The following is a 26,086-nucleotide window of genomic DNA, read 5'->3' on the forward strand; positions in this document are numbered from 1 at the left end:
CTACAAGGTGGGGAGCAAGTTATACCTAGATGAAAATGTTAGGCGGTGTCGGAACACACAACTTGCGATGATGGCGACGACGGTGTCGTAGTTGCGCCGGAGTTCGGGGTGCCGAAGGTGTCGCCGCGGTGTTGATGTAGGCGCGGAAGCTTGTTGGACAAACCTTGCACTCCGAAACGGAAACCGAGCCAAATAAGTCAATGCCCGAAAATTTGGATCACGACGAGCGATCGAAGGTGTCAAAATTTTGGAGTCGGAAAATTTCGGAAACGGTGTCTAAATTAGAGTCAATATGAAAAGGGATAGCTGTGAAAGTTTGGGGTCAAACGGACGCCGGAAAGTTGTCAAAATTTGGGGCAAAAATGTGAGTCAGAATGGAGCGAAACTGAAACAGCGTGGACAGTCAGGGCCGGCACTGCCGGGTTGAGATGAGCGGCACTGCCGGAGTGCATAGGCCGGCACTGCCGGGGCGATTCGGCCGGCACTGCCGGTGCGGGCTAGCTGGAATTGATGCTACCGCTGCTGCGTGGATTGGAGGGCGTGGCTTGGTGAGCTTGCACACACAGAAGCTGCTTGGCGCGTGCGTGGAGAGCGAGCTGGTGACGCGCTGCGTGCTGCTGATGCGGTTGAGGAGCGGAAGGCGCGGGCGGGCGCTGCTGAGGGGCGGTCTGGGCGTTGACCTGCGGAAGGAGGCGGGCGCGCGCGGTGTTGTGGGCTGCTGCTGGCGGAGAAAGCGGGCGGCGCGTGGTGATTGGGGCGGCCGGCTGCTGCTGGTCGAGCGGAAGGAAGAGGCGGGTCTGGCTGGGCGTGGAGCTGCGCGCGTGGTGGCCGGGCGAGTGTGGCGCGGTAGCAGCGTGGAGGTTGGGCGGTTCGCTGCGGGGCTTAGCCAGGCGAGCGGGGCGTAGTGGGGGCGGGTGGCCGGCAGCGGTGCTGGAGGTGGGCTGAGCGGCAGTGCCGCTGATGAGGCACCGGCAGTGCCGGCGGGCACGGCAGTGCCGCAGAAACAGGGCCGGCAGTGCCGGGCCAGCAAGAACAGCTCGAGCCTGTTCGTCGATTTTGACCACGGGCGGACTGAAAATCCTCGGATTTGCACCAAATCGGATGAAATTGAAGGGGAAATGATGGGGGAAAGATAGATCAACCTCAGGGACATGAAATCATTGGATCAAAACCACTCAAAACGCAACAAAATCCAGATCTGACCAAAAGCAATTTAGGGCTATTTTTTGGGAATTTTTTGGAGAAATTTTTTGGGGCGAATTTGGGTGGATGGGGGTCAAATCCGGGCTAACCAAGGGCTGCTGATACCATTTGACGTGATCGACATCATTTGATGTGGCTTAGGCAGAGGATGTGCCCGGATCCCACGAATTTGACCAAGTGAGTGGGTGATTGAGGGGGAAGAGGATGAAGAACACAAGATCCAAATAAGAACACACACACACAACCCAACACAAACCAAATTTACTCCTTGGTAGGTTAGACCAAGCCAATAGAACCACTTCTTAGAGAGACCCTTGGGTAGAATCTAACAAGTGGGAGATTGGTGAGGAGATCTCAACTAGAACTTGGATGAGAGAGGGTAGCCTTGAATCATCCATGAAGAGTAGAAATCACTCAAGAGTGCCTTGATACAAAGAACATAGTTCTAGGGAGACAAAGCTCATGTAGTCTAAGCCTAATCTTGTCTAACCCTAATTTGGGGAGAGGGATGAGCTATATATAGGCCCAGATCCGTCCAGGGGTAAAAGGGGCATTACAATAAAGTAGTGGTGACCATAGATGATAAATAGACGGTTGGGATGAAGTTGACTTCGAGGGGGCCCGGTAGTGCCGGTAGTGCTCGGGGCGGCGATGCTGGTGGGGCCAGCAGTGCCGGCCGAGTAGGCGGCGGCAGGCGTCGCCTTGTCGTGGCTGGCGGCTGGAGCCCTTTTCCTTCTTCTTCTTCTTCTTCTTCTTCTTCTTCCATAAACCATGTGGCTTCCCTCTCCTCGGCTCCTTGACGCTCCCTTCGGTTCCTTGACGAGATTGGTACCTAACGACATATAGACATAGGCATGAGGTAGCGATCCGTCCAAGGTTATGTCGCGGTCGCCCATAGAGAGGAAGGAGTTCACCTTGACATATATGGCGGGGGTTTGTGTTGTTGGTCCACTTGTGGGACTCCTTGACCATGGTGTAGCGTCGACGATAGGCGGGGCTGCACTTGACGGTCTTGAGGCGGTGGTGTCCGAAAGCCACCCCGCATCAGTCTACACGCATGATCACAGCTTTGTGCGTGCAGACTAACGCAGCTTCCGGCCTTGACTCGATTACACAAAAATAAACATGATCAAACTCTAAACTTAGTACTAATAACAAGATTTGTTCCAACAGGTACTACTGTTTAACGTCTTACCGACTACATGATCATTGTTCAAATTAGAAAGTAATATGTATTTTTGTTCTTTGGTCCATTGTATTATTGCATCTCTGTATAGTTGACACTTATTAATGACATACAAGATTCACTATAAAATAATTATAAAACTAAGGTTACATTCCCAGAAGGATGCAGAATAATGGTTCTTATTACTATTTTCTAAAAAAAAAAGGTTCGTCTACCAGGTTCATATATTTCCCTGCTTCACATTCATCTATTTGCCTCATTGCACATAATATAAAATCTTGTTAACTGACCTGTAATTTTGTGTGTATGTGTTTCCTTACCATTTATTTCCATTCCAGGTAGCTAAAGCATTAATAGAACTGTTTGGCGAAATGATGTTTGTACATGGTTTTGTTCATGGTGATCCTCATCCTGGAAACATATTGGTTTCTCCTCAAGGCCAAGGGAGATTTTCGTTAGGTGTTCCCTTTTACTTCGTAACATGATATTTTCTGTGTGTCTATATTCGTTATGTCATGCGAGCTGAGTTTAGTAATGTAAACATTATGTTAAGAAGTATATGTATTAGAAAGTAAATAATACTTCTGATCCAAAATTAGTTATCGCAGGTTCAGTGAACCTAGAAAGATTTAGGCAATATTTTTTACCTAAATCTGTGACAATTAATTTGGATCAGAGGGCGTGTTTCATATTTAAATTATTTGTCCCTATTCAGATCTTCTTATCTGACAGAGTGAACTTGAACTTGTAAAGAATTTGAATCGATTAAATGGTGCATTCCTTTTACAGTGTTGATAGATCATGGAATTTATAAAGAATTGGACCCAAAGTTTAGGGTAGACTACTGTAAGCTGTGGAAAGCATTGATACTGTTGGATGCGCAAAAAATTCTGGAGTTAGGCGAACAGTTTGGTGTTGGCAAATATGCGAAGTACTTTCCTTTAATATTCACTGGAAGGACTATGGATAGGTAAACCTTTTTTTCACTTGGACGATAATGCTCATATATCGTGATGTTCTGTGGACTTCTCATATCATGTGTCAAAGAACATTAGAGAACTTATTTTCAATGTTAACATGGACATTGTTATAATAATAAACTACTTTTACCAAGCCGCCCAATGTGGATATATATCCATACTCGGTAATTCCGGGTTGTATATATATCCATACTTGATAAGTTCGGAATTATTTCTAATAAGGTGTTGCATGCAAAAAACATCAAGTTTTTTTTTATGAAAACCAGAAAATATAACTTGAAATGAGCACTAGTTCATAATGTTTGTACATCTCCATGCATTGGTTTCATATTGCTTAGTTCATGCATGCATTGGTTTGGATTGCCTAGTACTTCATCGGTTTATCCATGCATTTGATACATATTGTCTAGTACATCAGTCATGCATCAAGTAAAGCTAGATTGGTTTTTCTCGAGAAAACGAAAAAACATCCACTTTTTATATTGATAAAGCTACAAAAAAATTATATAAAGCCTGAGCGGGTGACAATTGAGGGAAAACCAGAAAAGGACCCTATAGCTTACCATTGGGCAAGAGCAGTGGCAATTTATTTCCACCTGCCATAACTCAGCTTAGTATTTATGCTATACCATAACTATTACTCCCTCCATTCCATATTAGTTATTGTTGTTTTGGATGTATCTAGACACAATTTGGTTATAGATAAATCCGAATCTGTGACAATTAATATGGAACGGAGGGAGTACTACATATCTGAAGTTCAAGACTTGCCCTACGAATAAGTAATAACTGGAGAAATGAGAACCCTCATGATATGCCTTTTTAGCCCAATATAGTTGCTGACAGATTTTGCTGCATGATCTTGAGTGAGCCGCCAGTGATAACCAAGTTTTAGCTTGCAGGAGTGAACTAGATACATCTAACTTGAATCCCATCACTTAATCATATTGTATAGCTCAGTTGTTACAGTTTATGGGCTAGGCTCTTACGTGCTATCATTTTACTTCCTGATAAAACTACATATAAAATTCATGTGTAACTGTTGTAACTTGTGATGTTCATCAGCAAATCAGCTCTTGGAACACAAATATCTGGTGAAGAGAAAATGCGTCTAAAGCAGGACTTGAGTTCTCTTGGAATGGATGATACATCTTCATTTATGGAATCCTTGCCACCTGATTTTCTGGTCATACTTCGAACAGAGTAAGGCAAATCTTGATAGAGTCCATAACCATGCTATTACTTTCTCACACTCTTATTGTTGTTTGTGATGTTATTTGTTTTCTCAATTCAGTGGACTATTGAGGTCCATTTTAGGAAATCTAGGGGCGCCACATCATGTTCGACTTCTTGCTTATGCAAAGAGTGCCATATATGTATTCGCAAAAAAAAAGAGTGCCATATATGGCCTCGAGGAACATTCCAGATTAGAGTCTGGTATGTCTCAGTCAATTTTATTTGCTTTTCAAAAGTAGCTGAACTTGTTTCAGCTACTGCCAACATCCTAATTGATCTGATATTCCAATTTCCCTAATATAGGTTCAATCAACCATATATCTTTGCGAGTCAAAACAAACATTAGCTATCTCCATCTGAGGACACGTGTTGGTAATATATAACACGCCACCCACCCTACTCCCGCTTGTTGTTCCCAGTTGTCTCATAGTACATGCTAACATGCAAACTGACCTGGAAAATCCCATTTTCAGGATTAGCAGGGTTATTGGTGCAATTCAATGACTGCAAGCATAAGGTCATGGACAAATTGAGATGGATGCTCCGGAGGATAGTTTGGGCTGGTATAGAATTCTGATGTTTTGTCCAGCAGTTGGATAAGTTCGGCAAATGGCCTGCAGGAAGGAGGTCATCTGATGTCTCGAGGAGCTCCTAGCTAAATTCAGGAAATTGTACAGTTAGATCATTGGATGCTGATGCGAATATGTACATGCGAATTTGTCATCCATATAGTTCATATTAATAATTTAATCTACTATGAATTTGGATATCTATCAGGAGTGCTACCATGTGGCACTGGCACGCTCTTGGGTAAAGTTCGCATCGGCGTACACTTGGCTATTGTGTGTGAGCATGGAACTGTTAAGTATCATGTCAGCAATTATTATTACTATGTTTTTGTATTATTATTCATTAATTTGTTAGTATTCAGAATAACCTCTCTTATGCAAAATTATTTTGCAGATTTTTTTATTACTCCCTTTGTTTCAAATTAGTTGACGCAGCTTTTCCAAAATGAGCGAACCATAAGCACTAGAATTTGAACATTGCTGTGCTAAAATGAACTAGAAGCATCAATCTCCACTAGTGAAGTATGGAGAGGCTGGGAAACTAGATGCTGGACATGCGGGCTGCTGCTTTGCAACCCTAAGTATGACACGTTGAATTTGCTGAAAGTCGCCATAAAGCAAAACACATCAGAGCAAAACACATGAGAATTGTTTGCATGTATTCACGTTGTCTAAATAACATCAGCCGTAATGCAGAACAATCCTACAAAATTGACTCTCCTAAGCAGTTCCATGCGATTTTCATGGACTATCAGGCTTCCGTAGTCTCGATTAAGGCATGAACTCCCTTTCTTTTAAGTCTATACATATCCTGTAGAACTTAGTGCCAGGCCTTCATAACAACTAACAACTAAACAAAGGTCAAACTTCAGATGGTGGTGGTAACTTAAGATGTTCTTGATTTCCAAGCCTTTGACATTTTCTTCCCCATATAGCGGGCGGCAACCGCACCACCGGAGGCAAGCAGTCCACATACTGCTTGGCGTGCACTGGAAACCATTACGCGGCGCCTCAAAACCGTGCGGACATATCTTGCTGCCATATCTTTTGAAGCAACAATAGCATGGGTTGGCATTTCTACGAAGAAAAACCTTCATTACGATTTATTCTAGAATCGACATTAGAAATATGAATGCATCTACGCAACTAGCATTACTACCTTTGCTATTCGATGTCAGTCTTCCTTGCAGTTTCCTTTGGATTATCCATGGGAGAGAAGAAAACAGTTCACTTGTTGCAGATACACCACAATCCTGTGAAAATATAGCTCTGGTGATTATAAAGATATTCAAAAGAGGTATTTTTTTCGATAAAGGGAATACATTAATATCGATAGATACCAAATACACCCAGCCTCTGCAACAACGCAATACTCTAATGGTAGTACGGATGCACACAGCCAAAAAAGAGAAAGAAAGCTAAGAAATAAAAGTCCCGCTACGGTATTCCAGCCCTAGCAGCAACAACACAACCACCACCAAGACAACACCTGAACTCCAGGCTGTCCAAAAGCGATGCCTCCAAGAAATAAAAGGCTCTGGTAATTATAAAGATATTCAAAAGAGGCATATAAGCACATCTGCATGCACACACTGGTTCGTCAATCTAGCAAGGGATAAGGCTTAGGAAAGCGAAAAAATAATATCGGAGAAGAGAAAAGGTTGTATAGATCTTTTGAATAGGTAAGTGTCAAAGCATGTACTAGGATAATGAGGTGTACAACATTAACAACATGATTTTGCTATTGTGCTGGTGCGCGTGAGTAAAAAGAAATAAAAACCTGTTTGAAAGCCTTTTGCTGTCCGTAAGTTGATGTCTTCAGTATCCCGTCAGAAATATACTCTTGCAGAAGAGGTCTGTACATCAATTGAAATGGCTGGAAACTACCCTCTACAATCTTCTTGACCTGAATTACAGCAGTCTGAATGAGCACCAAAAAAAAAAAAAGTTCCATTCATGTAATGCACATTTTATCCCGGTTTGTCTTTTAGTTTCCACATGTGTTGCTTCATGTAACTTGGTGTTCGATTAATGAAATATATGTGGTTGCTCTCAAAAAAGTTCATAGTTGCCATACTGGTGATTATGGCACAGTAAAGGCACCATACCAGATGTGTTGCTAAAGACACATTTGCAACTTACAAGCCCCAAAAGGACGCAACACGGACATTGATTCCTTTGCGGTTCAGTATGCAAAAGACATAACATGCATGCCATTTTCACATTTTGAAGTACATAGAGGAGTTGGCTTTTGGACATCCCAATTGGCAGGATCACCTTTTTAAAACTCAAATAATTTGAGGGCATATGCATGGTTAACCTTCATTTTCATTACCTTATCCTTGTCTTCTGCAAATAACATTCTTAAATCACCCATATAAGATAGGCTGCAAATTTTGGCATATAGATCATACTGCACACAAAGGGGCCAAAAAAGAGATCAAAACAAGTACTACATGATTGACCAAATACTTCATTATTGTAAACATCAAAGCTGACACAAACCTCGGTGAACTCTTCTGGTAAAAGAAGCAGAGAAGCTGAAGTTGCCATTTTCAGATTAACTGTGTTAACCTTTCTTATATCCCAATTGTCGACAAGAACATGAACCTACATAGTTCAATCATGTTAAATCAAACAAACCTCAGCGAACTTTTCAATCATGTTACGGCGGCAATGAAGAAGAGGGCATAATACATACAGGTTTCTGCAGTCGGCCGCTGAGGTAGAACCGGTCCCAGGTCAAGACATCCATCGCCAGGTCCTTGATACCTACCACCCCGTATTTTATCCTCTACATGCACAAAGCAGCAATTGTGAGTCAAAGTCAGAACTCGGTTCACACGCACATAGACCAGGATGTAATCAAACAAAAGAAGATACTACATCGAGGTAATCTCAGTTGTCAGCTACCTTGTCTCTCCACTGAACAAACGGATTGAAGTACACCCCAGCGCCAACGCGATCTGCGAACCAAGTGACCTGAGCTTCCAGCAGATGACCCCCAAGCAGAACAAACGAATGGCAGCACAATTAGCCAGCCAATTAACCAGGTAACCAACCAAGTAGTGTAAATGATTTGGGGGGAATGGGAAGCGTACAGCGCCAGGCCCGCGGCGCGCCATCCAGCTAGAGTAGTGCTCTGGGTTCCTCTCCAAGTTCTGCGCCGACATCCAAATCAAAGAGGAACAATACAATTTGAGACAAATTAGAAGAGATGCCAAAAGAAACGAAGAAGGCTTGCGGGTTTGGGCAACTACCTGGGAGTGCCATTGGAGTGGGTCGGCAACGCCGAGAATGTAATCGACCATGGAGGTCTCGTCGGGGCGGGCATGGAGGAGGCTGGAGCCGTACGCGCAGCAGAAGTCGACAGGCGGGAGGAGGTCACGGAGCGGGCCGGCCAGCTCCAGCGCTCTCCCGGCAGCCGCTGTATCCATCTGGGACCCCGCGCCGCGCGCCGAAGCCCGAAGGGATGCGAGGAGGGGAGAGTCGTCGGTGGCGAGGACGGAGACGAGACCGGAAAGTGGAAAGAGGAGGTCCGGTCTCCGGTGGGGGTTTTCGTGCCGTGCCGCACGGGAAAGAATAGATCGTGCGTGGCCTTTTTTTTTTTTTTTTTTTTTTGATCTGGAAGCTCACTTTCATTCAACCAGATCGCTGGCTACAAACGAACGAACGAAGGAGCATCACCCGGCCATACGGCTTGGGGCAGATGGACCAACTTCTTTTGTTCTGACAACTGAGTTATGTGCCGCACGGGAAAGAATAGATCGTGCGTGGCCTTTGTTCTGATCTGATGGGATCCGGATCGGATGGTCATCTCAGCGGGCCATACAAACGGACAGAAATTGATCTCTTCCCCGGTAGTGGTTTGATGCAGTGCAGGTTGACTGACATGTTCGCGGAGAAAGTGAGTGAATCTGCACACTAAAAGTGGACTAGATAGAGGCAAAATGAGTGAATCTATAAAAAGCTAAAAGCTTTTATATTATTGAACCGAGTACTGTATAAGAAAATACCGCATCCCTACTAAATTTGCCTCGCAGAACATTACAGATGATGGATCTTATTGTTTATACATCTAAAACTATATTTTTAGACTGAATTATACAACTAACACTCAAAAAACAATTGAGCGAAAAAACTAAAAAAAAATGAAAACTCCCCCGTTCCATATTAGTTGTCGCAGATTCGGATGTATCTATACACAAAATGTGTCTATACACAAAACGTGTCTAGATACATCCAAATCAGCAACAACTAATATGGAACTGAGGAGTACTAATGATTGATTTTGCATTTGGTGATATCACATTGGAATATATGCAGAAATATGGAACAACCATCATCATGCTACCAAAAAATAGCCAACATTTAAGTAGATGCAAGTGGGTCACTATTAGGGTCCCCTTAAATCCTTAGTTAAAAAAATAAACTAATCTTTCGAAAATGATGATGTAATTGGAAAAGTTAGCTCATTTTTTTGAACTAAAGAGGGTACAAGGTATCCTAATGGTGACCCATTTGCATCTATAGGAATCCATGAAACAACCAAAAACACCAAAGAGAAGCCACAATGTGGTATAGATGTATTTATAACATATTTATGTATTACCATCCAAATTCTATCTAAAGCAGTAAAGCATAGATAATCTGCACTTACTATGTCAGAGGTTATCAGGAGTGTTGATTGGTCGCCTTCTTTCTGGTAATCAGAAATCCTCATTCTTGACATGATAGCATTAGCCTGAAATATGTATACAACGGTTAATGTACATAAGGAAAGAAATCCCAGAACCTAAACATCCATGCGGAAGATCCAACACACACCTTGGTATCTAGAAATAGCAATCCAGCATTTCCCTTTTGGGTATGAAAGTTGATGCACCGTGCACACGCGCAAACATAATCCAGCAGAAATTTATCACCAATTATTATTTATTTATTTTACACTTCAATGAAAAATCTATAACTAAATCAAAGCTGACAATAATACCACAGATCTCATATCTCACTGAAGCTACCATGGTTCCTTGAGTTAAGAACTACTGGGAAGCCTTGGCTGGCGACACGCCGCGCCCGTTGTTGCACTTTGTTCGACGATCATTTAATAAGGCTCTAAGTACTCAAGTTTGACTTGTAAATCATAAATGTCGCACTTATGAAAGTATTATGCCTGGTCTTAAAAATAACCAGCAGCATTAATTTGACTTGCAATTTTAATGAAAGTCGGAAATTCAATTCGGCTCCTGGGTGCGTATGCTCCCTATACCAAAAAATTATATTTCGAGTTGTCAAAAAATTTTGACAAAAAATTCTACGTGTACATCTCCATAATATATGAGCATTCGTCACGTTTCATGAAAAATCAATATTTTTTGTGGTCTATGTAAAAAAGAGAAAATTTATCTTGTAAAAAACATTATTTTTAGCACTGAGTTTTGTCTTTTTTACACACGTCACATGACAAGTCTATTTTTTATGAAACAACTTTGTGAGCTCGTAGCACGTGAAGATGTACGTGCGCATTTTTCGTTTCAATTTTTTAAAATTCAAAATTTGTGTAAGATGAATTTCAAAATAGAGGGAGCATATGCTCCCATGTTCCAAAACAACACTCCCAAAGTGCAATCCCTTTTATGACATAAGTTTTTAAATGTGATAAGAAAACTATATATCATTTTGACCTGAAAAATTAAAAGTTGTCCTTGACAGATCCGCAACAGAGGACAACATATAACAGTTAATTTCTGGCTCACTCTAGGTACCGTTTTCTTGAATTTTTAAAGTTAAATCGCCAATTTAGGGTTAATTATGCAGACATACTTAACAGTTTTTTTGAATTGTTACAAATATTTTCTTTCGATTAGAACGCAAGAACATATATACGGTATACTTTAAATAAACCAAAATATAAATAGAAACATTTTCTTTCTTAAAAAATCATAAATAAATCTCTACTATTTAAAAAAAAGGAATGTGTTCCCCCTTCTCCCCTACTTTGGTCGTCCTTGCATCCTTTCGTCGCTCCACCTCTTCGGAACACGCCAACAAGTGGGTCAGTCCCCGCAATTCTCTCCCCGACGAGATTTCCGCGGTCTCCCGTGCGCCGCTCCCCCACACTCTCCCTCTCTCATCCTCAAGCGCAGGCTAGGGTTCCGCCGCCGCTCCCCTGCACCACCGTGTTGCTGGTCGTTGACCTTAAAAGCGGGTTCCCCCTGCCGCGCCAGGGAGGTCGTCATTCGCAATGTCATGATCGCCGCCGTTTCTTCGTGCCCGACTTCGCCGGCTACCATATCCACCCACCTCCACATGCGCTTGGCTCCCGGTCACAGGGATCTGCAACCGCTGGGCCTTCACTGTGGGCGCCGCCTCCTCCACGCAGGGTGCGGTCAATGGCTGCCGCCTGGTCTTCATCGCGGGCGCCACGCCCCAGCGCCACCATCTCCTCCAACTCCATCGGCAAGGAGGGCTATTCCTGGTGCGCGGCACCATTGGCGGCGCTGGGTATTCCCCTGTATTAAGGTGAATACCAAAGATTTTGAGCAAATTTCTTTTTACTACTACTCATATGGCTGATATCTCATCCAATAGGCCATCCAACCCAATTTTGGTCGCTCTCGCTCGAAGCCACAAACGCAATTTCTGCTAGCTCTCGCAGTCTCGTGGCCTCAGAGACTCGCACGAACATGAACAGATGCACACTCGGGCGGCAGCAACTCTAGGCGATCCAACGCGAAGCAGATTCGGCGAGCGGCGGCGACCTGCCGGAAGCGGCGGAGCAGCGGCGAGCGGCAGCGAATGAGGATGCATCCTGGCATCCTGCAGGGGACCACGACGGCACAACATCAACGGCCAGGACCCAAGACCCAGGTGCTCTTCTGCTCTTCACCTTTTATTCCCCTGATCCCCTATGTCCCTCAGATTTTGCAATTCGAACGGACGCATCAGATTAGCACTTAGCGGTGCACTACCATATTAATGCTTGCAAGTTTGTAAGTTGTAAACATCCAGTTTGTAAGCTGCTACATATATAGCGGTTGTTTTGTTCTCATATTGAGAATTGCTTTTTTGCAATGAATACCAGGTCACTAAAAACCTGGCGCCCCCACTGGATGCGCCCTGCCGTCCTTAAGCCCGTGCTCCGGCGCCACTTCCTTTCTAGCTACATCATTGGTTTGTGTCAATTACTGGGACTTGATTTAGGCTTGCAGGTGGAGATGCTACGAAAGATAACAAGCGACAAAAACCATTGACCTTTATTGCATCTTAATGAAAAAATATGAGCATCTAATTTATGAGCCCCCTAATTCGCAAAAAAAAAGAGCCCCCTTACCAAAACAATATGAGACATCTATATGAAAAGGTGCAGGTTCAAATTTACTGAGAGGTGTCATAATAATCTATATGAAGCACTTTATACACTTATCTTTTACAAGAGGAAAACATGTTGAGAAATCCCATTATTCCTCGATTTTGACAATAGTAAATTGGAAAATTTTACAATACTTTATTTATTCATTGAATCATGATTACATTACTAGCAGAAGTTAGTGGGTTTACTGACAATAGATATCATATTCGACATTTTGACATTCTTGTGCCAAGTTGACCTTTGCTAGATTGAATTATCGAAGTGAGAAATTTTCAAAATTATCCAGTTTGTAATTGCATACAACTTAGATGGGGCGAAGTTTTGCAAGGTACAACTATTAATCCCAGCATCCTCGCAACAGATTACACCCCCCAGCCAGATCGACGACCGCAGTGCCTAGGTCGACGGGCGACAACATCTTCATCGGCCAGTCCTTCAGGGTTTTCTTCTCCTCTGCGTGGGTGCTGCTGGCGTGAACGACAGCCATGGTACCAAAGGATGCGACCTCGCCCGCCTGGCTGGGGAAATGCTGGGTCAATGGGTGCCTCTGTGCGTGCATGGCTCCTCATGAGCGCAGCGCCTTGTTGTGTCCGAAGAACTGTAGAAGTGCCTATGGCATCAGATCCCTTCAGGCTCCATCTTTCTACTAGGGCAGAAAACTCACCCCATGGATGCGGCCACCGCTGTCCATGGCTACTTCGACACGAACATCATGTTGAGGTAATCAATTGGATCGGCATCTGCATCGCTTCCACCCCACATGCAGAGCCTCTGGAGGTCCTCTGCACGTCTACGTACATCACGCTCTGCTTCACCGTTGCTATTCACTGCGCACTCTCCAAGTGATTGACAAATGCCATACTTTCTATATTGTTTTATAAATCTTTTGCATTAGCCATCCAATTGGTAGAAGCAAGTTACATGTAATTTTATTCTAAATTTCAATAGCTGATTCGAAAGGTGTAAACATCTGCACATATCACAAGTACTATTTATCTTATTGCTCACTGTGTTCTAGGTGACACTCTGATAATGGAAGATTGGATTTGTGCTCTTATAATAATTAATAGATCTTATATTAACACTGCTATGTGTACACCACTTGTCGAAATTTGGTTTCTCGTAGTTTAGACACTCTTGTCCCCTCCCACCTACACGAAGAATCCTTATGAAAACACATTGTCACAAGAGATAATTTTGTATGGCCATCTTTTCAGGTTTAGAAATTTGAGTATTCATCTTCCATTAGGAGATCTGTCAGTAGCTTCAGTATGTCTCTATAATTAGACCTCCTACTAAGTATATGAATATATTTTGCTGCAATTTATTTCGAGCCTCTAGATAAGAGGAATCTGGTGACGTGTTTGCTCGAGGTGAGTTCTGATTGGGTCTTCTCCTTTTCTATATCCAGGATGAAGCAACAACGTGAAGAAACCTGATGGTGTTTGCTCGAGCCGACGCCGTTAATATGTGTCTGATCTGCGCGGAGGAGTAGGACCAAGGTTGTTGTGGGAGAGAGGTTAGGCATGTGCGTCTATTTCTAGCACGGCGGAGGTTGTCAGGGGCACTCTTGGTAGCTTCTCGTCCTATATCGCATCATGCCATATTATGGAATTATTATTATGTGTGGTATGCGGGATTTGTAGGATAGTCCTATTATTCCATTTATCTATGGTTGTTACCAGCGGGCGCCCAGTACATTTCTGTGAATTTCTATGTATTTGGTTAATCTAATTTCTGTGAATTTTTATGGATTTGATTAATATAATAGCATGCGTGCAAATTCATATTCACTCTACTATATCCACTATCTAGAATTTGTAAATACACTAATGATTGACATTGAGTTGGAACTGGATTCCCCCATTTTTAAGGCCAACACATATACAAAGTGGGCTAAGTGCTTTCATCTACCCACATCGCTATTGTTAATAAAGAATACCTAACATTCTTCGGTACTTGCGTTCTTTAGCAAAATGATTTTGAGTACTTCAATTTTTCATGGACTTAAAAGAACTAGGGCATATGGATGAAAAAATCAATTCAATAAATAGATTTGCCATTTCATATTTTTTGTTACCCGTAGCAACGCACGGGCAATTGTGCTAGTATTTTAGAAAGTTTAATAAACAGTAGTACTAGTAGAATAGTGAAGACTAAGTTAATTAACATCGATAAGTCTGTTTTCAAATATATTTCTGTATTTAATATTTTAACTGCTTGCCTTAGGAATTCATACTTCGACGCAACTACACATGCTAATTCTTAGTCCATATACATACTGTGGTCTAACCCAGTTACGCACACGCCGTGAGCCTGTGACACCTGACACAAATATGGATGCAGCAAGTGCGTGCTACTACGGCGACCGTCTCCGTCTGTGCTCTAAGAGCATCTCTAGCAGAGCCCGTAAACAGGTGAACTGAAAAATGCGAGTTCAGTTCATCGAACTCGTGTTTACGGGCCGGAAAACCGTTGTCACAGATTAGAAACCCGTAAAAGTGGAACTGAAAAATGGAATTCGAAATGGCGCGGGTAAATTAGGCGATGATCATAGTTCGAGATGAAATTGATGCTCCCGATTGAGCATCTAAACTTACATAGTTCGATAAATTAAATCTAAAGTACTGGTACACCGGCGAACGCTACATAGATAAGCAAAATGCGGCCTAAAATAGTGGCCTACGCGCGCGGCGGTGCCGGTGGCGGCGCAGCGTGTCGGCGGCAGACGGCGTCGACGCTGTCATGGACGAGCTTCACGCGTCGTCGGCATCAAGCTCGACTATTTCGAGCTTCACGCGGCGGACGCGGGCCTCTCGGCGGGCCGCCTCGTATTCACGGACCTGGCGGACGGCGTCCGCCTCCTCCCGGCGGAAGCGCGCGCGAGCCTCCGCCTCGCTGACGGCCTTGGTCTGCGCGAGTGCGCGAGGATGGCCTCCTCCTCGTCGCTGCCGTGGACATAGTCCCCGGCGGAGATGGTGGGCGACCGCGCGAGGACGAGGTCCTCGTCGTCGCTGCTGTCCGCGATGGGGAGTCGCGGTGCGCGGCTTGACTGGCCGGACGAGGAGCCCTCACCGGTGTTTCCGTACCTGGCGAGTGATGTCTACGGGTGCTTCTATTCTTGTAGACAGTGTTGGGCCTCCAAGAGCAGAGGTTTGTAGAACAGCAGCAAGTTTCCCTTAAGTGGATCACCCAAGGTTTATCGAACTCAGGGAGGAAGAGGTCAAAGATATCCCTCTCAAGCAACCCTGCAATCACAAAGCAAAAAGTCTCTTGTGTCCCCAACACACCAAATACACTTGTCGAGTGTATAGGTGCACTAGTTCGGCGAAGAGATAGTGAAATACAAGTAGTATGGATATATATGAGTGGTAATAGCAATCTGAATAAAATATGGCAGCGAGTAAACATGCAACAAAACGAGTAAACAAACGGAGATTCGATGCTTGGAAGCAAGGCCCGGGGATCCTCGCTTTCACTAGTGGACACTCTCAACAATGATCACATAATAGAACCACTCTACACTCTTTTGTTGGATGATGAACACCACTAACTGTGTAGGATTACACGAACCCTCAATGCCGGAGTTAACAAGCTCCACAATATTCAATGTTCATATTTAAATAACCTTAGAGTGCATAATAGATCAACACAATTACACCAAGAACTAACATAGCATGCACACTGTCACCATCACACTATGAAGGAGGCATAGATCACATCAATACTATCATAGTAATAATTAACTCCATAACCTACAAGAGATTATGATCATAATCTACGACAAGAACTACACGGCGCACACACTGTCACCATTACACCGTGAAGGATGAATAGAGTACTTTAATAACATCACTAGAGTAGCACATAGATGATATTCAACTAGATCACATAGAGAGAGAGATGAACCACATAGCTACAGCGGAGCCCTCAGCCCCGGGGGTGAATTACTCCCTCCTCATCATGGAGACATCGATGGCGGTGAAGATGGCGGTGGAGACGGCGGTGGAGATGACTTCGGGGGCAATTCCCCGTCCCGGCGGCGTGCCGGAACAGAGACTTCTGTCCCCCGAATTGGAGTTTCGCGATGGCGGCGGCTCTGGAAGGTTTCTCGTATCGTGGTTTTTCCGTGTCGAGGATTTAGGTCAGGAGGCATCTTATAGGCGAAGAGACGGAGTCGGAGGGGCCACAGGGCTCCCTCCTCATAGGGGGGCGCCCACCCCTTGGCCGCGCCACCCTGTGGGGGTGGGGCCCTCCCGGCTCCCCTACGGCCCTTCTTCGGTGCTCCGGAAGCTTCCGGGAAAAATAGGATGTTGGGCGTTGATTTCGTCCGATTCCGAGAATATTTCCTTTCTAGGATTTCCGAAACCAAAAACAGCGAGAAAACAGCAACTGGCCCTTCGGCATCTCGTCAATAGGTTAGTTTCGGAAAACGCATAATAATGACATATAATGTGTATAAAACATGTAGGTATCATCAATAAAGTAGCATGGAACATAAGAAATTATAGATACGTTTGAGACGTATCAAGCATCCCCAAGCTTAGTTCCTACTCGCCCTCGAGTAGGTAAACGATAACAATGATAATTTCTTAAGTGACATGCCATCATAACCTTGATCATACTATTGTAAGCATATGTAATGAATGCAGCCATAAAACAATGGTAATGACATGAGTAAACAAATGAATCATAAAGCAAAAGACTTTTCATGAATAGTACTTCAAGACAAGCATCAATAAGACTTGCATAAGAGTTAACTCATAAAGCAATAATTCAAAGTAGAGGTACTGAAGCAACTCAAAGGAAGATTAAGTTTCAGCGGTTGCTTTCAACTTATAACATGTATATCTCATGGATAATTGTCAACATAGAGTAATATAACAAATGCAATATGCAAGTATGTAGGAATCAATGCACAGTTCACACAAGTGTTTGCTTCTTGAGGTGGAGAGAAATAGGTGAACTGACTCAACATAAAAGTAAAAGAATGGCCCTTCAAAGAGGAAAGCATCGATTGCTATATTTGTGCTAGAGCTTTGGTTTTGAAAACATAAAGAGAGCATAAAAGTAAAGTTTTGAGAGGTGTTTGTTGTTGTCAACGAATGGTAGTGGGCACTCTAACCCCCTTGCCGGACAAACCTTCAAAGAGCGGCTCCCATTTTATTTTTATTTTTGTGTGGCACTCCTTCCAACCTTTCTTTCACAAACCATGGCTAACCGAATCCTCGGGTGCACTGCCAACAATCTCATACCATGAAGGAGTGCCTTTTTATTTTAGTTTTATTATGATGACACTCCTCCCCACCTTTGCTTTCTCAAGCCATGGCTAACCGAATCCTTCGGGTGCCGTCCAACAATCACATACCATGGAGGAGTGTCTATTTTTGTTAATTAATTTGGGACTGGGAATCCCATTGCCGACTCTTTTTGCAAAATTATTGGATAAGCGGATGAAGCCACTAGTCCATTGGTGAAAGTTGCCCAACAAGATTGAAAGATAAACACCACATACTTCCTCATGAGCTATAAAACATTGACACAAATAAGAGGTAATAACTTTTGAATTGTTTAAAGGTAGCACTCAAGCAATTTACTTTGGAATGGCGGAGAAATACCATGTAGTAGGTAGGTATGGTGGACACAAATGGCATAGTGGTTGGCTCAAGGATTTTGGATGCATGAGAAGTATTCCCTCTCGATACAAGGTTTAGGCTAGCAAGGTTATTTGAAACAAACACAAGGATGAACCGGTGCAGCAAAACTCACATAAAAGACATATTGTAAACATTATAAGACTCTACACCGTCTTCCTTGTTTTTCAAACTCTTTACTAGAAATTATCTAGACCTTAGAGAGACCAATTATGCAAACCAAATTTTAGCAAGCTCTATGTATTTCTTCATTAATGGGTGCAAGGTATATGATGCAAGAGCTTAAACATGAGCACAACAATTGCCAAGTATCAAATTATCCAAGACATTTTATCAATTACTACATGTAGCATTTCCCGATTCCAACCATATAACAATAAACGAAGCAGTTTCAATCTTCGCCATGAACATTAAAAGCTAAGAACACATGTGTTCATACGAACCAGCGGAGCGTGTCTCTCTCCCACACAAGCATTTATTCAAACAAAAACAGAAACAAAAACAAACAGACGCTCCAAGTAAAGTACATAAGATGTGACCGAATAAAAATATAGTTTCAAGAGAAGAAACATGATAAATTGTCGATGAAGAAGGGGATGCCTTGGGCATCCCCAAGCTTAGATGCTTGAGTCTTCTTGAAATATGCAGGGATGAACCACGGGGGCATCCCCAAGCTTAGACTCTTCACCCTTCTTGATCATAGTATATCATCCTCCTCTCTTGACCCTTGAAAACTTCCTCCACACCAAACTTTAAGCAAACTCATTAGAGGGTTAGTGCACAATCAAAAATTCACCTGTTCAGAGGTAACACAATCATTCTTAACACTTCTGGACATTGCACAAAACTTCTGAAAGTTAATGGAACAAAGAAACTCATTCAACTTAACAAAAGCGGCAATGTGAAATAAAAGGCAGAATCTGTCAAAAACAGAACAGTCCGTAAAGACGAACCTGGAAGGGGCACTTAACTTGCTCAATCGGAAAAACTCAAAACTAATGAAAGTTGCGTACATATCTGTGGATCACACACGTAAATTTGCAGATTTTTTTGATTTTTTTACAGAGACTTCTGCGCGAATTCGTGACAGACAGCAATGCTGTTTCTGCGCAGCAATCCAAATCTAGCATCAACTTTACCATAGAGACTTTACTTGGCACAAAAACATGATAAGGAGAGGTTGCTACAGTAGTAAACAACTTCCAAGACTCAACAAAACAAAAATTGCTTTAGTAAAATAAACACATGGGTTATCTCCCAAGAAGTTCTTTCTTTATAGCCATTAAGATAGGCTCAGCAATTTTAATGATGCTCGCGCAAGAAATAAGAGTTGAAGCAAAAGAGAGCATCAAGAAGCAAATTCAAAACAAATTTAAGTCTAACATGCTTCCTATGCATAGGAATATTGTAAATAAACAAGTTCATGAAGAGCAAAAAACAAGCATAGGAAGTTAAAACCAGCGTAACTTCAAAAATTTCAGCATATAGAGAGGTGTTTTAGTAACATGAAAATTTCTACAACCATATTTTCCTCTCTCATAATAATTTTCAGTAGCATCATGAACAAATTCAACAATATAAGTATCACATAAAGCATTCTTATTCACATGCATAAAAGTATCATTACTCTCCACATAAGCATAATCAATTTTATTAGTTGTAGTGGGAGCAAATTCAACAAAGTAGCTATCATTATTATTCTCATCAAGTGTAGGAGGCATATTGTAATCATAATTAAACTTATCCTCCATAGTAGGCGGCACTAAAAGACCAATATCATTATAATCATCATAAATAGGAGGCAAAGTATCTTCAAAGTAAATTTTCTCCTCAATGCTTGGAGGACTAAAAATATCATGCTCATCAAAGCCAGCTTCCCCAAGCTTAGAATTTTCCATATCATTAGCAACACTGGTGTTCAAAGCGTTCATACTAATATGTTCCATAGGTTTTTTAATTTTCGCATCAAACCATCCATGTCTTAAATCAGGAAATAGAATAAGAAGCTCATTGTTGTCCATTATGCCTAACTAGTGTAAACAAGAAACAAAAAGATGCAATTGCGGGATCTAAAGGAAATAGCTTTGAGCACACACACAACGGCGCCAGAAAAGTACTTTACCTGGGACCGAAGTATGAGAGCCTTTTACCTTTCCTCCCCGGCAACGGCGCCAAAAAATAGCTTGATGTCTACGGGTGCTTCTATTCTTGTAGACAGTGTTGGGCCTCCAAGAGCAGAGGTTTGTAGAACAGCAGCAAGTTTCCCTTAAGTGGATCACCCAAGGTTTATCGAACTCAGAGGAAGAGGTCAAAGATATCCCTCTCAAGCAACCCTGCAATCACAAAGCAAAAAGTCTCTTGTGTCCCCAACACACCAAATACACTTGTCGGTGTATAGGTGCACTAGTTCGGCAAAGAGATAGTGAAATACAAGTAGTATGGATATATATGAGTGGTAATAGCAATCTGAATAAAATATGGCAGCGAGTAAACATGCAACAAAACGAGTAAACAAACGGAGATTCGATGCTTGGAAGAAAGGCCCGGGGATCCTGCTTTCACTAGTGGACACTCTCAACAATGATCACATAATAGAACCACTCTACACTCTTTTGTTGGATGATGAACACCACTAATCGTGTAGGATTACACGAACCCTCAATGCCGGAGTTAACAAGCTCCACAACATTCAATGTTCATATTTAAATAACCTTAGAGTGCATAATAGATCAACACAATTACACCAAGAACTAACATAGCATGCACACTCGTCACCATCACACTATGAAGGAGGCATAGATCACATCAATACTATCATAGTAATAATTAACTCCATAACCTACAAGAGATTATGATCATAATCTACGACAAGAACTACACGGCGCACACACTGTCACCATTACACCGTGAAGGAGGAATAGAGTACTTTAATAACATCACTAGAGTAGCACATAGATGATATTCAACTAGATCACATAGAGAGAGAGAGATGAACCACATAGCTACAGCGGAGCCCTCAGCCCCGGGGGTGAATTACTCCCTCCTCATCATGGAGACAGCGATGGCGGTGAAGATGGCGGTGTAGACGGCGGTGGAGATGACTCCGGGGGCAATTCCCCGTCCGGCGGCGTGCCGGAACGGAGACTTCGTCCCCCGAATTGGAGTTTCGCGATGGCGGCGGCTCCGGAAGGTTTCTCGTATCGTGGTTTTTCCGTGTCGAGGATTTAGGTCGGGAGGCATCTTATAGGCGAAGAGACGGAGTCGGAGGGGCCACATGGCTCCCTCCTCATAGGGGGCGCGCCCACCCCTTGGCCGCGCCACCCCGTGGGGTGGGGCCCTCCCGGCTCCCCTCCGGCCCTTCTTCGGTGCTCCGGAAGCTTCGGGAAAAATATGATGTTGGGCGTTGATTTCGTCCGATTCCGAGAATATTTCCTTTCTAGGATTTCTGAAACCAAAAACAGCAGAAAACAACAAGCGGCCCTTCGGCATCTCGTCAATAGGTTAGTTCCGGAAAACGCATAATAATGACATATAATGTGTATAAAACATGTAGGTATCATCAATAAAGTAGCATGGAACATAAGAAATTATAGATACGTTTGAGACGTATCAGCGAGCTTTCTTGGGGGCGTGAGCCCCTAGTTCGTCCACCAGCGGACGCTGCGCTTGCCCGCGCCCTCCGTCCGGTTCCATTTGCGCCGCTCCGCGTCGGTGCGGAAGACGGGCGACGTGGCGGCGAGTCGCCGCCGCCCAATCCGGCGCCACGGCCTTGGAAGCCGCCACGGGACGCCATCGCACACCGTCGGGCGGTGGATCGCCGCCTGGGGCTCGCTGGATTGCTCGCCGGAAATGGTGCTTGGCGGCGGCGGAGGGAGAGGAACGGCGGAGGGGAGTAGGGTTTGCGGGAAGTTGTTCGGGCCCCTAAACTTATTTTACGGGCCTGCCCATCTTTTCGGGCTCCGTTCTATGACACATTCGGCCCGGCCCGAACCCGTAAATCCGCCGGAAAAGTTCGGTTCCGCCGGGATTTACGGGCTCGTTAGAGATGCTCTAAGCTGTCATTGCATCCTTATCCCCTTTCTCCTCTCTCTGAGATCCGACACAGCGGCGTGGCCTCCATATGGGATTCGCGTTGCGGTGGCGGCGGCGGCAGGACACGCGCTAGGAGACTGCGTTGTGAGCCCCGCTGTGGTGGGGAGTGGGCATTCACAGGCTCACAGCGCTAGCGACCCAGCGTCCATGGCTAGCGAACATGCCTCGGTAGCTGAAGGCGTGCACCCTGCGCGCGAGGCAGACTACGCCGAAGCTCCGCCACGCGTTGCCGATGCATAGAGCGCGCCGGCAATAACAGAGAGAGCATGCCGCGCCGGCGTGGCCAATCGTCGTCGGATGTGACGGCCGTTGGAGTTGGAGGAAGAAGAGCTGGACATGCGCAGCCGGCGCACGCACCAGTATCATAAACAGAGTCCAGCCTGACGGAGGATTTCGCCAATCTGGTGTCGTCGTACGAACCACATGCAGCAGCAAAAATCAATTCAGAAGGTGACCTTCTTTTCTGCTATGTTTCTCTAGCCTAGGTTGTTGCTTTTCTTTGATTTGGATGGCTATGACACCGGACCAAAGTCTTTGCCAGTATATTTGATAGTTCATTTAGAGAAGAGGGGTTGCCCCTGATTCCGTTACATGCAACCAAAATAGGTCTTATACCATGTAAAATTCTTATACATCATCACTTTACAATCTCTAAGTTTAAGGGAAAGTAACAAAAAAAATTATACCGTCTATATTGATCAGCACATTGGTTTAGAAACCATGAGCAGATGTATGCTAACTGGAACTTTTCCAAGTATAGCTTTTTTAAGTAAGAAAGAATGAACACTTATTGCGATGTTCTCCGTTTCCTTTTTAAGGCCGTTCAAGGGGTAATAACAAAAAAATTGTTATGGCCTCTGCTCGCAATCTTTTCGGAACAGTCTCGCTTATGGTGTTAGCAAAAGTTCAAAAAAAAACCTTATTAGTAGGACAAACTATGGCACGCTCAGCCAAGTAAGGCAAATCAGAATACATCTCAGGAAAGGAGCCATACACTGCATCAACAATAGCAGAAACATGGTCGTTATCAGGCAGGCAGGCAGCAATGATATATCAGGTTGCAGAGGCCGGGGCTATGCTCCCATATCTATAAAAAAAGCAATGATATATCAGGTGGCAAAGAAATTCAAGAAGTGCTAGCTTCCCCTTCTCGTATATCCGTGGATACAACTCCATCACCAACATCGAGAACCCATTAAGAAAATTCCTCTAAGCTAGCCCGGTCTTCATCTGATAATGCAGGATTAAACAGCCTCATGTTCCTGCACAGCTGAAGCATAGTCACATGCTGGCAGAGAGGAGAGCTGATAAGGGAAAAGTCGACAACTTCAGATATGCTGCCTCCTTCTACAGCAGGTAACAGCTGTCTAAAATCGCCTCCTAAAACCAGAGTCTTTCTACCGAAAGGAGTAGATCAACAGAAACCCAAGAGTTATCATTAACAGATAAGATATCTCTCAAACTCTTATCGACGGCCTGAAAGCAGCATCTGTGTGTCATCGGCACTTCATCCCACAATATTAGTGTTTCCTTTTCTATCAACTCAGCTAAATGAGTGCCCCAAGAAACATTACACATGGTACACTCATTAACTTCAACTGGTATGCTGAAACGTGAATGAGCTATCCTCCCGCCTGGTAACAGAAGTGAGGCGACTCTGGCGAAGCAAGCAACAGCCAAAACAATACGATCATTGGCTTGCACGGCTGCAATAATAGAAGTACATAGAAATGTCTTCCCTGTACCACCATGGTCTGATACAAAGAAAACACCCCCAGACGAATTGAGGGCTGCATACATAATCTGATATAAATATTGAGGTGGTATTCAATCTCCCATGAAAAGAAGAAGCCATATCTCTGAGTTCATTTCTATCATACTGCATCTCCTCTAAAACCAGCATATTACCAAGTAATAGACTCGGTGGATATGTTAAAAGATGGTAAAGAATAGCCATTTTTCCTGAACATAACAGATAGCTCATGCAGCGGCTGGACGTGCAAATATTCTGGAGGAATCACTGCAGTATGTAGTAAAGAGTGGGCAATCTGAAAAGCTATGTCATCAGCCATAAGTCGCCAAGTATCTGCTACATATGAATTTGTCTACTTATTAGAATTGGATGATTCTGTGTAAAAAAGACAGCCATGTCAGTCACTAGAAGATATTGCGTAACTGAAATGAAAAGACATAGAAAAGCGATAAATTTAGTAAGTAATACCATCTTATTGAGCCAAACTGATAAGCTAAAACTGAAATATTACGTTAAAAAGAACCATAGTATTTATACAGATATAAAACACTTGATCACAAAAGGTTTCAATACAAACCACCGGCTGTGCTTGTACTTTAGAGCCAACTATTTCAACTCTATTGCCATGAGGAACTGCAGCGGTAGAATAAGCGAGAAAACCTGATGTATTCAGTAGGGAGTCCATTTTTGCATGATTAACAGGAACGTAACAACACTTATATGAGCAGAACACATGACCGTGAACATGCCACTACGAACCGTAAGTAGCATCGGCATCTAGGGATCAACGGGCTCAAACCTACTGGGACACATCCACTATACGTAGCACAAACAGACATTGTACTGAGGATTAGGGGAAAAAAACTCCATTCTTCCACGCATCAGATAAACCCTGGAAACAAAAAAGAACATCAAATATCAAACATCTGAATACACAACCTACACAAAGAAAAAGTGGGCACCAAAATGATTACATGGGGAAACACTTACATTAAGGGCCTTCGTAGAGATTATCAAGCACCTCCTGGTATACTATATATGTTCCTTGTTTCTGTAGTTGGTTCCCCATTTTCATCATGCATCGGCTGAGTGATTCTACAAACAAATCATGGCTCAGATGCCGCTACATGGTTGTGTTGTGATTCCATAAACAATCAGCACCAAACATAATGAAGATTTTGCCGAGCATCTCATTTCACCAAACTGTCAGCTTACAATAGGACATGCAAATATTCAGATAGGTGCTTAAATACAAATGACACGCAGAAGTAGATAAAAGTGCTTTACTTTGAGATAAAAAATAGTGGTCTTCTTCATGGACTACAACAAAAGTTTGCATGAGGATTGAAGAGACATACATATGTGTCAGGTATATCTATGAACTTCAGTAAAGTAGAAGATTATTATGGGTCGAGAAACTAATGTGCAACTAAATCCCAGTGTGAATCTTAAAATTCGAAACCTTAATATTTCCGTGTGTACAAAAAGGAAGCTGTCATAGGAGAAAGGTAAGACCCATGTTAGATCACTGAAAGCTGATCATATTTCCCTGCACACACAGTACAATGAAGGACTTGTATTCTATTTGTATCGTGCTTTGCTTGCTCTAAAACGATAGAGAATTGAGGCCAACACAAATTAATGCACACTTGATTACTTGAATCGGGAGCATCACATACCAGACAATTAGAGAAAAATGTGGCCCAACCTAGGCCGGCTTGGATTAAAATAATACGGTGGCCAAGAGAACATTTGTCTAGAGAACTAAAGGCAGTCAGTTGGAGAACTCCAACCGCTGAAGCAGGCACGCGTCCGACCTGCCGCTCGGCAAGCTCCTTCTGGAGGCGATCTTGATCAGCGCCTGCCACCACGGGACCGAGGGAAAAAAATCAGCCCAATCACAAGAAACGACCAGTCCGTATACTTTCCAGGGAGGAAAAATCTGATGGATTAGAAGGGAAGAGGAAGGAGGAGAACGGTTAGGGTTTGTTACCGTTCGGGATGGAATCGAGGAGATCGTCATGGGCAATGCTCCATGGAG

At 43.5% G+C, this 26,086-nt stretch overlaps 2 protein-coding genes across 2 annotated transcripts; one reads left to right on the forward strand and one right to left on the reverse strand.

Moving 5' to 3' along the window:
* Window positions 1-428: 428 nt before the first annotated feature.
* LOC124695925 (aarF domain-containing protein kinase 1-like) lies at window positions 429-5,182 on the forward strand. Its single transcript, XM_047228728.1, has 7 exons — window positions 429-890; window positions 2,728-2,848; window positions 3,179-3,359; window positions 4,435-4,572; window positions 4,664-4,806; window positions 4,909-4,977; window positions 5,079-5,182. The coding sequence occupies exons 1-7, from the start codon at window positions 429-431 to the stop codon at window positions 5,180-5,182; spliced, it is 1,218 nt and encodes a 405-aa protein (XP_047084684.1).
* A 629-nt stretch (window positions 5,183-5,811) lies between these two features.
* LOC124698785 (phosphatidate cytidylyltransferase, mitochondrial) lies at window positions 5,812-8,715 on the reverse strand. Its single transcript, XM_047231211.1, has 9 exons — window positions 8,435-8,715; window positions 8,276-8,335; window positions 8,088-8,156; window positions 7,876-7,968; window positions 7,680-7,784; window positions 7,510-7,587; window positions 6,955-7,080; window positions 6,334-6,427; window positions 5,812-6,251 (listed from the first exon to the last, which is right to left on the reverse strand). The coding sequence occupies exons 1-9, from the start codon at window positions 8,609-8,611 to the stop codon at window positions 6,061-6,063; spliced, it is 993 nt and encodes a 330-aa protein (XP_047087167.1). The 5' UTR covers window positions 8,612-8,715; the 3' UTR covers window positions 5,812-6,060.
* Between the last annotated feature and the right edge of the window lie 17,371 nt (window positions 8,716-26,086).

Source organism: Lolium rigidum, chromosome 3 (assembly GCF_022539505.1).
Source record: "Lolium rigidum isolate FL_2022 chromosome 3, APGP_CSIRO_Lrig_0.1, whole genome shotgun sequence".
Taxonomy (NCBI): Eukaryota; Viridiplantae; Streptophyta; class Magnoliopsida; order Poales; family Poaceae; genus Lolium; species Lolium rigidum.

What these genes read in the sequence shown, in the direction of transcription:
- LOC124695925 (XM_047228728.1), top strand. Translation starts at nt 429, where the DNA reads ATGAGCGGCACTGCCGGAGTGCATAGGCCGGCACTGCCGGGGCGATTC. An exon ending in TCGCTGCGGGGCTTAGCCAG is followed by an intron (nt 891 to 2,727) that starts GCGAGCGGGGCG and finishes TTTCCATTCCAG; the next exon opens with GTAGCTAAAGCATTAATAGA. An exon ending in ACATTCCAGATTAGAGTCTG is followed by an intron (nt 4,807 to 4,908) that starts GTATGTCTCAGT and finishes TCCCTAATATAG; the next exon opens with GTTCAATCAACCATATATCT.
- LOC124698785 (XM_047231211.1), bottom strand. Translation starts at nt 8,611, where the DNA reads ATGGATACAGCGGCTGCCGGGAGAGCGCTGGAGCTGGCCGGCCCGCTC. An exon ending in CACTCCAATGGCACTCCCAG is followed by an intron (nt 8,336 to 8,434) that starts GTAGTTGCCCAA and finishes ATGTCGGCGCAG; the next exon opens with AACTTGGAGAGGAACCCAGA. An exon ending in AGCAAAAGGCTTTCAAACAG is followed by an intron (nt 6,428 to 6,954) that starts GTTTTTATTTCT and finishes ATATTTTCACAG; the next exon opens with GATTGTGGTGTATCTGCAAC.